At 44.2% G+C, this 14,814-nt stretch overlaps 1 protein-coding gene across 1 annotated transcript; it reads left to right on the top strand.

The window, feature by feature from the left end:
* The first annotated feature begins 12,423 nt into the window (after positions 1 to 12,423).
* On the top strand, positions 12,424 to 14,233 carry FOXL2 (forkhead box L2). Its single transcript, XM_084638081.1, has one exon. It carries the CDS (start codon positions 12,661 to 12,663, stop codon positions 13,564 to 13,566), a length of 906 nt encoding a protein of 301 aa, XP_084494207.1. The 5' UTR covers positions 12,424 to 12,660; the 3' UTR covers positions 13,567 to 14,233.
* The last annotated feature ends 581 nt before the right edge of the window (positions 14,234 to 14,814 follow it).

Raw genomic sequence — 14,814 nt, forward strand, 5'->3', positions numbered from 1 at the left:
AGTTTACATACTGAAGAGGCTGAAATAAGGTTCAGATATACAAATATAGTTGGAGGTGCTTATATGCACAGGACTGAACCTCTGGAACTGAGAGGTGGCTGCACTCTAATTAGGGCCGGTTCTAGGTTTTTGCCGCCCCAAGCAAAAAAAAAAAAAAAAGGACGGCCAGAATGCCACCCCTGGAATTGTGCCGCCCCAAGCTCATACTTGCTTTGCTGGTGCCTAGAGCCGGTCCTGGCTCTGATTGAAACCTACAGATCCTTCTTGTTAGAAGGATAATTGTAATGTTTGGGGATTTTTTGCACTAACTCATAAGTCAACTGATTGTTTAGGACACAGCACAAAATTTATGGGTGTCTAAGAGCCTGATCTGGCTCCCACTGAAGTCAGAATCTAAAATTATGTCTACACTTAAACCACTACAGTGGCACAGCTGCAGTGCTTCAGTGTAGACACTCACTACAGCAACAGGAGGGGTTCACAGAATCACAGAATATCAGGATTGGAAGGGACCTCAGAAGGTCATCTAGTCCAACCCCCTGCTCAAAGCAGGACCAATCCGCCGCTAAATCATCCCAGCCAGGGCTTTGTCAAGTCTGACCTTAAAAACCTCTAAGGAAGGAGATTCCACCACCTCTCTAGGTAACGCATTCCAGTGTTTCACCACCCTCCTAGTGGAAAAGTTTTTCCTAATATCCAACGTAAACCTCCCCCACTGCAACTTGAGACCATTACTCCTTGTTCTGTCAACTGCTACCCCTGAGAACAGTCTAGATCCATCCTCTTTGGAACCCCCTTTCAGGTAGTTGAAAGCAGCTATCAAATCTTCTCTTCTGCAGACTAAACAATCCCAGTTCCCTCAGCCTCTCCTCATAAGTCATGTGTTCCAGTCCCCTAATAATTTTTGTTGCCCTCCGCTGGACGCTTTCCAATTTTTCCACATCCTTCTTGTAGTGTGGGGCCCAAAACTGGACACACTACTCCAGATGAGGCCTCACCAATGTCTAATAGAGGGGAACGATCATGTCCCTCGATCTGCTGGCAATGCCCCTACTTATACAGCCCAAAATGCTGTTAGCCTTCTTGGCAACAAGGGCACACTGCTGACTCATATCCAGTTCTCATCCACTGTAACCCCTAGGTCCTTTTCTGCAGAACTGCTGCCCAGCCATTCGGTCCCTAGTCTGTAACGGTGCATGGGATTTTTCCGTCCTAAGTGCTGGACTCTGCACTTGTCCTTGTTGAACCTCATCAGATTTCTTTTGGCCCAATCCTCTAATTTGTCTAGGTCCCTCTGTATCCTATCCCTACCTCCAGTGTATCTACCTCTCCTCCCAGTTTAGTGTCATCTGCAAACTTGCTGAGGGTGCAATCCACACCATCCTCCAGATCATTAATGAAGATATTGAACAAAACTGGCCCAAGGACCGACCCTTGGGGCAATCCGCTTGATACCGGCTGCCAACTAGACATGGAGCCATTGATCACTACCCTTTGAGCCCAACAATCTAGCCAGCTTTCTATCCACCTTATAGTCCATTCACCCAGCCCGTACTTCTTTAACTTGCTGGAAAGAATATTGTGGGAGACCGTATCAAAAGCTTTGCTAAAGTCAAGGAATAACACGTCCACTGCTTTCCCCTCATCCACAGAACCAGTTATCTTGTCATAGAAGGCGATTAGATTAGTCAGGCATGACTTGCCCTTGGTGAATCCATGCTGACTGTTCCTGATCACTTTCCTCTCCTCAAAGTGCTTCAGAATTGATTCCTTGAGGACCTGCTCCTTGATTTTTCCAGGGACTGAGGTGAGGCTGACTGGTTCTCCTGTCACTGTATTAATCCACCTCTCTGAGAGGAACTAACTAGGTCTGTGCATTTGAAATTACTGGGAGTTGTGCATAATCTGAGGTTTGACCAAAATTTGGCTTGTTGCACAAGGAATTACTTAATTCCTCCAGAGAAGTTGAGGTCTTACTCCTGAGTAGAAGACAGTGCAATACAGAATCACTTCCAATCCCCTTTTGCTTCTCCAGAGACTGATACACACAATAAGATGTGATCCCCGACTGACAGCTGTGCTGACAAAATCCCCTAGAGTAGACGTAGCTATACCAGCAAAACTGTGGTTTTGCCAATATAGCTTGTTGTGCACAGGAGAGGGTGGAATAAGCTACGCCAGTAAAGTGCAGTTTTTCCAGTACAAGTGCATCCACGGTAGGAGTGCTTTGCCAGTATAGTATACCAGTATACCTAGATCAGTAAAGTGCTTCTTGTGTAGATATATAGTCTTAGGGCTTGCCTACATTTGAAATGCTACAGCAGCACAGCTGCAGCTGTGTAAACGGCCTCAGTGTAGACCAGGGGTCTCAAACACGTGGCTCGCAGGGTTATTTTCTTCGGCCCACCAGCTCCCTGTGGCACGCTCGCCCCCAGCATTTACCTAGAGCGGTCAATGGGAGCTTTGGGGAAGGTACCTGGAGGAGCGGCCAGGGCAACACACAGATGCCCGCTCCCCTGCCGCCCCCAGGTCCCGGCCGCTTCCCAGAGCAGCGCGGGGGCAGGGCAGGCAGGCAGGGAGCCTGCCCTGCCCCCCGGTGAGTGCCGGGCTGGAACCTCCCCCCAAACCTTTCCTGCAGCCGAACCCCCTGCTCTGAGCCCCGTGCTGCACCCCACACCCTTCCTGCACCCTGACCCCCTGCCCTAAGCCCCCTGCCACACCCCACACACCTCCTGCACCCCAACCCCCTGCCCTGAGCCCCCTGCTGCACCCCACACCCCTCCTGCACCCCAACCCTCTGCCCTGAGCCCCCTGCCACACCCTGCACCCCCTGGGGGTAGGGGCAGCGCCTCACAGAAGGGGTGGAGTAGGGGCAGGGGCGGGGCAGCAGGGGGGTAGTGGTGTGATCCTCGGGCCAATGTACTAGTCCTCATGTGGCCCTCGTGGTCATTTGAGTTTCAGAACCCTGGTGTAGACACTACCTACACTGATGGGAGGGGTTCTTCCATTGGCATAAGTAATCCACCTCCCAAAGAGGCAGTAGCTAGGTCAATGGAAGAATTCTTCTGTCATCTTAGCGCTGTCTACACCAGGGATTAGATTGGCATCACTACATCACTCAGAGGTGTGGATTTTTCACATCCCAAGCAATGTAGCTGGGTCAACTTAACATTTTAGTGTAAGCAAAGCCATAGGGCAATGGTTCCCAAACTGTGGGTCATGACCCCATTCAGTGGAGCGGCTTGTGGTGATCCCTACTGTGCAGAAGACACCATTGTGTTCTACAAAATGGTATCCTCTGCACAGCATGACCTCGCACACACCATACGTACAAGGTCACACTCTGCAGAGGATGGCATTTTGTAGAGCAAAATGGCTTCCTCCATGAAGCTGGGCCTCCCATGTATTGTGTGTGCGAGGTCACACTGTGTGGAGGATGCCATTTTGCTCTTCCGAATGGCATCCTCCATGCTGTTTGGGGTCCCAGCGGGAAGGACTTCATTAAAATGGGGTTGTGCCAGCAAAAAGTTTGGGACTTCCTGCCTTAGGGACAGCTGTGTAGACTAGTGCAGGGGGAAGGGGCTCCGAACAACCCTCTGCATCAGAGAAGTTTCCATGGAATGTTCTCAGGTGAATCAGAAACCCCATGAAGGTGAATGCAGCCTGACACAAGAGCTCTGAGAGGTGGGAAATGACTTATTCAACTCAATGGGTGTTCTCCTCCCTTCACCAAAGTCTACCTTAGCCCCGATTGTGGAATATTAATTTTCAATTAAATCTCACTCTGCTTGCGGGTATTATAGCAATATTTCTTTTAAAAAATCCGAGTGAGTATGGATTTTGGAGCCCATTGAAATATTGGCTCTTAAATAAGAATTTCTGCTCTCAGGGCAAAATTTCTCAAGGACTGTCCCTGCAAAATGCAAGCAGAGAGCAGCTAATCTGCACAATAAACATTCTCAGAAAGCTGCCAGGGGCAGGACACAAGCTCACAGGACATGGGTGGTGCTCAGATTAGGTGGCCACAGCATCTCACTTGGAGCCACCCGTTTACCCTGACAACAGGCTGTCAGCAAACACTCTGGCTTGAAATAGAGTCCCCATCCTGCTCTACATATGTAAATTACTTTTCCTAGCTCATCAGATTGGCTTAAGCCACACTGGAGATCCAAATTTTATCCTGATGAACTTTTTAACTATTGCTTCCCCAAGTGCTGGACACTAGCTGAAATCAATACAGAGCAGGTGATAGGAGTTTGGGTGGGATCAGACCTATAGTTGAAGAGTCAGGTGTTTGCAAAAAGAAAAAAAAAGTAATAAAAACCATACATTTTGGACATCAGTTTTGTTGGAGGGGCTGCATCACAGGAATCCCTTGATCCAACAACCTTAAATGTATATCACTTCTCCAAGGGTCCCCATGGGGCACAGAAATTTTCAAGACAATTCACATAAGCGTGTAGATTTTAGAGCGTTTTGATGTATTGACTGGTCTCAGTCATAACAATAGTGGAGGTACCACCCCAGTAGAATCTCATTCTATAGTCAAACATTATTAATTAGTAGATTTAAGATGATCCCCACACCAGAGAGCTGTTATGATTATTTTATTTGGACCAAGTACTTGATAAACTCTTTGTAGAAAAATGTCTGAGCATGATATCTAAGCAGTAGAAAGATTAGCTTGCCTTTCAAGTTGTCAAACTCTGATACATGCAACCTTTACAACTTCCTAAACAGACATGATTTCTACTTTGTCTAAAAGGAGAGTCTAGCTTGTTTGTTTTTATTTGCAACATTCCTGTAGGCCAGTGACTGCAGGATGGCAGTAACCTAGGATTATCCTGCAGAGCTGGAACTAGTGAATCCATAACAGCCAACCTGAACTCTGCTGTGGGCTGCTATTTAATACCACAAGAAACTATTTGCATTTCATCATGTAACTGATGGTGTGAGTTCAAGAGCTTTCCTCAGGTCAGGCTGTGATTGCAGATGAAAGAAATAAACTACCAAATGGTGAAGTGAAACATGCAATTTTTTATAGACCAGTGCTCTAAACGTGAATATGCTGTGGTGAAGAATTCAGCCCAGACTAGGGGATAAGAAGCAGAAATAAAGAAGAGTGGGAATGTATAAAGGAAAAAGGTGTGATCCTGTTCCCATTGACATCAGTGACAAAACACCTCTTGTTTTCAGTGGGAGTAGCAACATGTACGAAATGAAATGGGACCGTGCAAAGCATCTTTATGTTGGAGTTTAGACTTTATTCAAGGGGAAATCAGTGGTCTTTAGAATCTGCCTGACCCTGCATTCCTTGCACCAAAAACTCCCTTTGGGATCAATACAGAATCAAGCCCATTTGTGATTTCCCCATGGGTCCTCTTGAATTATCCTTCGTTCTATATGTTTCAGTCCAGTTCATAATAAAATGATTCTGTTCCCTGTGAAGCCTGTGTTATGGATGCATGGCCATCATGTTCCTGTGGAGTGCTTGTTTTCTTCCTGTAAATGCAGAAATCCTTGTACATTTGGGAGCATGTGAAAACAAGTTTGAAGCTGCTAGACTTTTCAGCTTCACAGTATAGAGGAAAAACTAAATCCCTGGCTGTGGAATACTCCCACTTTTGCTCAAGTTTTTGACAGTGAAACTCATTCACGCAGGAGAGGACACTTTCCATGTGAATGTGTCTCTGTGCTACTGTCACACATCAGGTAAGATAATTCCAGAGAGGAGGTTTATTAAATGCTAGAAAATGAGTCAGGGGAGGTCAGTGGGAATTCTGGGTGTACAAGGAATACAGGATTGTTGTTTATGCACGGCCCCCAAGTGTGTGAGGTGACTTACAGAACAAATAAAAAGACACTAAATAAAGCTCTTAGCCACAGAGTTTACAGGTGAAAGGCCTGATCCTGAAAATGCATATGCATGCAACTGTCCTTACATGAGTAGTTCCATTTAAAGCTGTGGGACTATTATTCCTGGTAGCTAGCCTGTATCTGGTAATAAGTATTTCCAAACTCAGGCCCTTATTTTAGATGTGATACAAGGGGAGAGAATAACAAACAATAAGGGAAAGTGGGTGAGGATGGGAAATGGTTACAGCAATAGAATCACATGGTTACTCAGTTTTGTTGCATGCATATCTTGATGTGCCCAGGAAGTTTGTATGTATTATATAAGCTCATGTATGTATATATGTGAGTGTTTATGCATGTGTGTGTCTCTATGTATATGTGTGTGTGTATATGAGTCTGTGTGTGTATGATTACATATATGGGACAACTTCTTATATGTGACAAGAGAAAATAGCTTTTTAGAATGGGTTTCAAATGTATTTTAATAGACTAATCTAAAACTGATGAACTTCTATTAATGCCAGAAATACTTTCATTTATTTCCCACATTATATTTCTTTGATTCTCATTACTTTTAGGGTAGAGTACAGCCCATAAAATGTCATGTTTACATGCATATATTATTTTTTCTACAATTGTTTTTGGAACAAATAATCCAGGGATTTAAAATAATGCATTACATCTTTATTGGGGGGAAGGACTAGAAATACTTACAATTGTAACAAGATAGTTCTCATTGCCTTGGTGCTTTAGTATTTATGCTGAAAATAGGAAATAAGTTTCTAAGGCCCTGAAACATCAGGGCAGTTCCATTTGGAGGGGATGCGAATCACATTCCCTTTCTTTTCATCTTTGTAGGGGTCAGTGTTCCAAAGCAATCTCATTTTTAGCTGAATGAAGGCAGGAAGCAGAAAGCTTTGAGGGTCTGATCTTGAAGTCAGTGAGAGTTTTACCGCTGTCTTCAGGAAGTACAGGATCAGGCCCTGCTCTGTCAACGAAAAGGACCTGAACAGCAAAGACTACATCGATTTAATATTAAAACAGATTCATGGCTTTTCTGCTGTTAGACCTTGTATAGTAACCCCCTATTTCTCCTCAGAGTAGAGTAAACCCAAAAGGTGTGTTTACTTAATGCTGTGCCTGGTAAAAGTTAAAACTCCACATGCTAACCATGCATATATACCTTTGAGCTGGGACACTGAAAGACAACATAAACGGATTAGGGTCTAGAAAATAAACAAACAGGCTTTTTAACCTGTCCCAGTTCCAGTAGCAATAAGAGAGTTTTCCAGATCTTAGGGAGTCATTCTCTTTGCTTACATGCATCTCATTTCGTTCTGTCTTGATGGGGCAGAATAATTCTAACGTGGACTATTGAGAGGGATTCCTTAAAAAGAACGTCCAAAAAGTGAAATTATAGTTTTTCACTGGATGCTTTTAAAAAAATCCATATAGACATCCGTTCTGCTCTGTATACAGTGGTGAGTATATAAAAAAGAGCATAGCTTGGTTTAGCTGATTGTTATTACTATTCAATTTATTCTGCATTGGTTTAATATTAAATTCTGTGCTGGTATCTTGCGTTATATGTTTACCAGTAGTTGCAGGGCGCCAAGAATATGTCAGTCATCATATACATACATTGTATGTACACATCTGTGTGTGATCATTAGAATACATTCTGTTGGTATTTAAGCTCTGATTCCGTAACATCAGAAGTAATGTAATTCATCAGATCGATAAAGTATCCAGGTTGAAATCTTAGTATTAAAGTGACCTCTTCGCTCTTTGCTTACATTCACCGCTATGTTTATTACAATCAATGGCAATGTTGTGTTGCCTTTTTACCCTTGTGTTAGTGAACTGCAGGAACTGTTCTGCAAGACTTCAGCAAAAATCGCTTTGATATAGTCGATTGTCTCTTAAAAATAGCGGTACCCGATTTTAATGTAATATACATTCCATCTGCCTTTTTGCAAGCCGCTTTTCAGCGCTGGTTTCCAAGTTAAATACAGGTTTCAGAGTAACAGCCGTGTTAGTCTGTATTCACAAAAAGAAAAGGAGGACTTGTGGCACCTTAGAGACTAACCAATTTATTAGAGCATAAGCTTTCGTGAGCTACAGCTCACTTCCTCAGATGCATATCGTGGAAACTGCAGCAGGCTTTATATATACACAGAGAATATGAAACAATACCAAGTTAAATACAGTGCATTTTATTTAGAGACTAAATCCGTTGCTGTCCATCAAAAGCGGGGTTGGCGTTAATTTCAGCAGTTTGTACCCTCCTGTTCGGCGTTCCAAGTGTCTTGTGGTTTGCGTTCCAGATTAGGAGAAAAGAAAATAGATATCTAGAACCAATTCAGGGCACAATTATTAATTGCGCTGCATTTGTCTGTATTTAAGAATTTCCTTGTAATGCAGAGACACAGCCTGTGCAAATTTCCACGATACAAGAAAGCGTTTTTATTTAAAATGGACGCATTGTGATTGGCTACATTGCCTGTCAGCGGATTGTAATTCCCCAGGCTGAAGGGTTTAAAGTCTTGTGTTTTGCATAAACCATCAAATAAATCGATTCCTTGCTTGCGACTTCTTAGCATCTCTGAACAGTTAGAATATTTTAAAAACTCTACAGGAAAACCAGAAAGTCTTTTTAAAAAACGATTATTGCGAATTGCTTTGATTGTCATCGTGTGTCAGATTCTTTTTAAATTTACACCAGATTTTATCTTAATATCCTGATCCAGGTCAAATATGATATAACACATTTTCTCACCAGAATAAATCAGTCTCTGTCAATCCTTATGACTGAGAGTAAGTAATATTTCCTTGAGACAGGGTTATTTAAATAAAAGTGATTTTCCTTTTCACCGTTTTCTGAATTGTGGCTTCATTCTAGGAGGGAATTTATCAATATCGTTCCAGTGCTCTACACCTTACAATGAAGATCTGATCCTCAGTCATATAATTTAAAGATACACGGAACTGAGGCCAGATCCTTCCATTGAAGTCTATGGAAGTTTTGCCACTCGCTCTAAAGGAGCGGAATCAGGTCCTTGCAAATATTTCAGTATATAAATTGCCTTCAATCTCTCCTCTCCTTCTCCCCTCACCCCCCACCCCCGGACATTTACACCCTGTAGACCTTGAACTTTGCCCAGGGAAATTGCTCTGTGTATTTCTTCATTTGTTTTGTCTGAGTTTATTACAATTGCACAGGGCTTGGAAAGTGACAATGTAAAGAAACTGGCTATCTGTGATCATCGTTAATTCACTTGACACTGAAACAAACATACGAATGTTCAAACTCAAGTTCTGTGCTCTCTGAGACATGACATTGATCGCTTAGGCAGAACTCCATACTGAACCTCCCTGTTTAAATGTCAATGGTGTAGCAAGCCTCTGTGTTACTTACATTAATCTTGTGTTGTCAGAATGGACCCATTCCTAGCAATCACCGAAAAGCGTCTAATATTTTAGATCTCGGTTAATTATAGCGTTAAAATGTCCAGGAAAAAAGCTGGACGACTCGCTTATTACCATGGTTTTGTCTCCGGTAGGCTCTACTTGACATTGGTGAGATTTGAGTGAACAGCACCAAACAAATAATTTCTGTTCTGTCCTCGTGCCTTGGTTTAATAGCAACATTTAATTGCCAGGGTGCAGGCAAATATTCTGGGCAGAACACAATATATTCACCTTCTCTGCTACTGAAACCTGCTCTACCTTTCCTACCTCTGTGCTAGGAGTCTACCGCTCGGTTTGATCTTAAATCCCACTCGGTGAGGCTGTCACAAAAGAAATACCTCGGATAGCAGAGTTTCCTCTTCCACAGAGTGAATCCTTTAACAGAGCCGTGCGCCCAGTTTAAGAGCAGAAAGGGGAGGAATCTGCAGTGTGGAGGAGGTGATGACACACAGAACAATGCTGTTACACCTGCACCAGCTCTGGCTGCGGGAATGCCTGCGAGGAGGAACAAGCAGGCCTGCATGGGTGGTCAGAAGAAACAGATAGCCCAAACACCACAGAAATGAAGCGACCCCGACGAGTGAACACAGAATCCCCATGCAGCAGACCTAAGTGCTCCGAATGCACAGCTGTCTCCCAGCTTCGTTGTCCCTTGGATACAAAGAATGTTCGTGTTTTAACCTAATGGAGTAGGAGAATCGTGGCTTGTTTACTGGGACGATGCATGTGGGCAATTAATTAGGAAATGAATCGCTGATGTTATTTCTCTATATTAACTACACATCGGCGTTCGAGAAAAGCCGTGTGTGTATAATGTAGATATAAAATATACACATGTAAGATATACATTCTCCTTATATGTATATATATTTATATTTATGTAAATAGATTATGTCATTATTTTTCGTAACCGAATATGTACCCAGCAGGATTACAGTTCTTAAAGATCATATGTTTTCCTGAAAATGTGTAATATCATTTGGGTATATATACTGAATGTTTTATACTCCTATTGAAATGTTGTTCTGAGCTTTTTAAATGTATCTGTGCATGGACTGGCATTCGTGTGTCTATATTATGAATGGCAGCATACACAAGGGTGTGTGTACATGTACGACGGTCTACGTAGGTGAGTACAGAGAAATCTAAAGATGCAGATAAACATTTCTATGGATGTAATGACGAAATATATCAGGAGCTAGACATTAGACGCTTGCAGGAATATACGCTCTTGAAGAACTGCAATCCTCCTGGGTACAAATGTGATTAGAAAAATGATGTGCCAAGCCCGCGGGGGCTGGAGGGAAGCGGAGCTTTGCAGTGACTCCGCTCCGTGTCTGCTGTTCAAGAAAGGGAACGCTGCGGGTATACAGAAAGATGCTCCGTAGCATCCTGAGCCTGCCTGAATTGGGGGAAGCTACGAGATAGTTAAGTGTAGGGCTCACTAATCCTGCACTCCGGGGAAACTCCCACTAGAAACTGAGAGTTTTTCCCGAATAAATTCTGCAAGGGAACTGTTTTCTAAGTTAAAAGGAAGCTCATAGCCGGGATTAAATATGTGCATAAAAATGCTAGGAGACTTATTTTTAACCAGTTCTTCGCATTCTGATGCGCACACTCTTTGGACAACCTAGTTTTCAGGGATTGGTTCCGGAGAGCCGAAGTTTGTAAACACAGGTAGCTGTAGCTATACATGACGGCTCGATCTTTAAAATGGCAGCGAAGGAGCAACAAGGAGCCTCGAATTTAGAAAACAAGCAGGCGAGTCCTCGTGCATTGTTCCTTAGAACCGAGTAATTCCTTGCAAGTCATCACAAAATAACGTTTTAAGTAATCCACCTCCATTCGTGCGACTGCAAATGGATCAGCCACCGTGACTATTTTTTGTACGATACCTTTGAGACGCTTCTGCAGGATGACCAGTACACGCTTCCTTCTTGCTGCTCACAGTCGCTTTACCTGAAGATAAAAAGGGAGATAAAAATGTCACAGGCACATAGAAAATTCCAATTAACCGGGGGAAAACAGTTCAACTCTGTAGTCTGGATATCTCCCAGAAAAGATTCCACCCTATAATCTCCCCTCAATCCCTTCCTAGCCTCCTTTTGTTCGCTCATCTGTGTGTCCCTTTAAGTTTGTAGGTAAACAAGCGCGGTCTGTTTTCGATCACATTTGTATGCTCTGGGTGGAGAAAGCCCTGCTCCTGGACCTGATTCTTCAGCCTTTACTCTTTGAATTCAGCGGTTTTTTACTCTTGTGTGGAAGGGCTGCGAGAACCGAGCCCCGTTTTATTGTGTACCAGTTTTAACAGGTGTGGGTTGGGTTTTTTGTTTGTTTTTACCTTTTTTTGTCGATTGTAATCAGTTATCTGGGCACTGCGCCAAGACTCTAGTGAGTATAAATGCAAATGTACAGGTAGACATAGACATCTGAGAATGGGGAAAGAGTACCCTGTATCACAATCAGTTCCCACTTACAGCTATTGATTTCAGTGTAGGGCGGTGGATTCGGTTTCTAGGCTGGGAGTGGAAGGAAGTTTGCAGCTTACTGTACAGTAGGCATGTTTGAGCTCATTTCCCTGGTGCTAAAATGAATGCCTATGCCAGCCAAACCCAAATAACATGGTAGGTTTGCAATGAAATTTGGACGCTTCCTTTTACTGCTGATAGAACCTCAAGTTACTGTAACATTTCCCCCTCACTTAACTGGACATCCGGGTAATAATTTATCCACCTTTCACTGAGAGATCATCTCTATCAGGACTTCCTCAAAATCTCCAGCTGAGACAATTATTCAAAACTGTGGCGAAGAAAGTTTCGAGAAGACTTCTTAAAAATCGAATGTGAAACATGTTAATAGATCGAGAACGTTTAATTTAAATATACATGGCCATTTGATTTTTTTTTCAGTTTAATACCCACTCTTTCTCTCCTTTTGCTAAGTAAGGCTAATCACTGGGGTTTAATTATGAATTAGAAATGAACTCGACCATGCCTCGCTGGCTCCCCCGCTATAGGAGAAAGGGTTCCTGACGAAAGCGGAACTTACAAATCAGAAAAGAGCAAGTCCTTGAGTGCATTGGAAATCTGAGCCTCCGGAGCCAGAGACGCTTTGCTGCCTCTTGAAAAACAGGCAGGGCTAAGAGAGAAACTTTACCAGCTCCTAAGGGAAAGGGGCTTTGAGTATCAGCTGGCTCTGGGCGCAAGTTTCATCCAAATCAATACCAAGAAGGGACTGACTCTGAGCCTCTGCCCGTGGGATTGGGCTTCAAGCAGCTCAGCAAGCAGGAAAGCTGGTTCTTTTCCCCCGGGAAGAAGAGTGGACTTGGGTGCCATGATGGCCAGCTACCAGGACCCCGAGGAGGACCCCATAGCCCTGATGGCTCATGACACCAACGCCAGCAAGGAGGCCGAGCGAGCCAAGGACGAGCTGAGTCCGGAGAAGGGGGCCGAGAAGCCGGACCCCTCTCAGAAGCCCCCCTACTCCTACGTGGCTCTGATCGCCATGGCCATCCGGGAGAGCGCGGAGAAGCGGCTCACGCTGTCCGGCATCTACCAGTACATCATCAGCAAGTTCCCCTTCTACGAGAAGAACAAGAAGGGCTGGCAGAACAGCATCCGCCACAACCTGAGCCTCAACGAGTGCTTCATCAAGGTGCCCCGCGAGGGGGGCGGCGAGCGCAAGGGCAACTACTGGACGCTGGACCCGGCCTGCGAGGACATGTTCGAGAAGGGCAACTACCGGCGGCGGCGGAGGATGAAGAGGCCCTTCAGGCCGCCCCCGACCCACTTCCAGCCGGGCAAGACCCTCTTCAGCAGCGACAGCTACGGCTACCTCTCCCCGCCCAAGTACCTGCAGTCCGGCTTCATGAACAACTCGTGGCCGCTGGCCCAGCCGCCCGCGCCCATGCCCTACGCCTCCTGCCAGCTGGCCGGCGGCAACGTCAGCCCGGTCAACGTGAAAGGACTGTCGGCCCCGGCCTCCTACGGCCCCTACTCCCGGGTGCAGGGCATGGCCCTGCCCGGCATGGTGAACTCCTACAACGGCATGAGCCACCACCACCACCACCCGCAGCAGCTCAGCCCCGCCAGCCCCGCGCCGCCGGCCGCCCCGGCCCCCAACGGAGCCGGCCTCCAGTTCGCCTGCGCCCGCCAGCCCGCCGAGCTCTCCATGATGCACTGTTCCTATTGGGACCACGACAGCAAACACAGCGCCTTGCACTCCCGGATAGACATCTAGAGACCCCCGCCCTCCTGTCTGTCTGTCTCTTGTTTCTCCTCTGTAGTGGCGGATTTGTCTAAAGTGCTCTCTGTGCCAAAAATGGGTACAGCGGGAAAATGTAAGCCCTGCTCCGCGTTTGGTTGAAGTCAGTGTAAGTGTTGAACTTTAAAAACCCTCTAGCTGCAGCGAGAGATCTGTGTGATCCTGTTTGGGTGTAAGGTTATCAAGCGATGGCCGGTTTGTCTGATTTATAACAAGGGGGGTGGGGGAGAGACTGACTTTAAAGAAAAAAAAGCGTGCCATTAAAAATATACAGTTTTGTCCTCAAACGTATGCTCCACTTTGTAAATTGGCACTATTATTTTTGAGCGTTCAGGAAAGTAAACTGAGGGGGGAAATAGAAAAACCACCAATTCGATCTCCGCTAATTGTAGATTTGTTGCTGGGACAGGCCTATCCGCTGTGTATCACAGGACTTGTATAGTCTGGAAAGAATTGCACTTCTTCAAAGTTCTGTCCTTCTGTCAAAATAGTACTTACTTGGGGACTGTTTTTAAAGCAGAACACATGCCTACATTTCATAGCAATGCTGTTGATATTTGAAACAAACAAAAAATAACAAGAGTAACTTGTGAAATATGCCGGCAGTGATATAGATATATGTATATTAAAGTAGAAAATGTCCTGTGAGGTCTTAAGAGTAATTTTATACAGGTCTAAAATAATATTTTGAAATTATAAGAAAAAAGACGGTTTCCTATAATAATTGGGATTTTTTCCATGCGCATTATTATTATTATTAAATAAAAGTTAAATTTTATCTTCATATTTTTGACCAAAAACCTCCTGGCCCCAAATGGAATCTTTGGTAGGTTCTGCGTTTAACTGCTCAGCATCTTTCTTACAAAGTTTTGGTCCTCCGACTTTAAATAGATTAATGTGAAAAACATAGATGTTTATAAATATTGGGGCCAGTTCATAGCGATTTTATAAATGTTTATGTAAGCTGATAGATACTATGGCATAGTACCATTTTTGGGACCAACTTTTCTAGAGTAAACTAGCACTTTTATTGTATTTTCTAGCATTGTAAAGACTCCAATAAAATTTTTTTCTTTCTTTTAATATTGTTTTATTTTCCTTCAGTCCTGCGTGCTCCACTGCTGATATGCAAATTCATTGAGAGATTCAGTGCAAAATATTCAATTGGCTTGAATAGTTGCAGAGATTCCTAACATTCTAATATAAAATGCAAAAATTGGGATG

The sequence above is a fragment of the Lepidochelys olivacea genome, assembly GCF_965140295.1.
Source record: "Lepidochelys olivacea isolate rLepOli2 genome assembly, chromosome: 9".
Lineage (NCBI taxonomy): Eukaryota > Metazoa > Chordata > Testudines > Cheloniidae > Lepidochelys > Lepidochelys olivacea.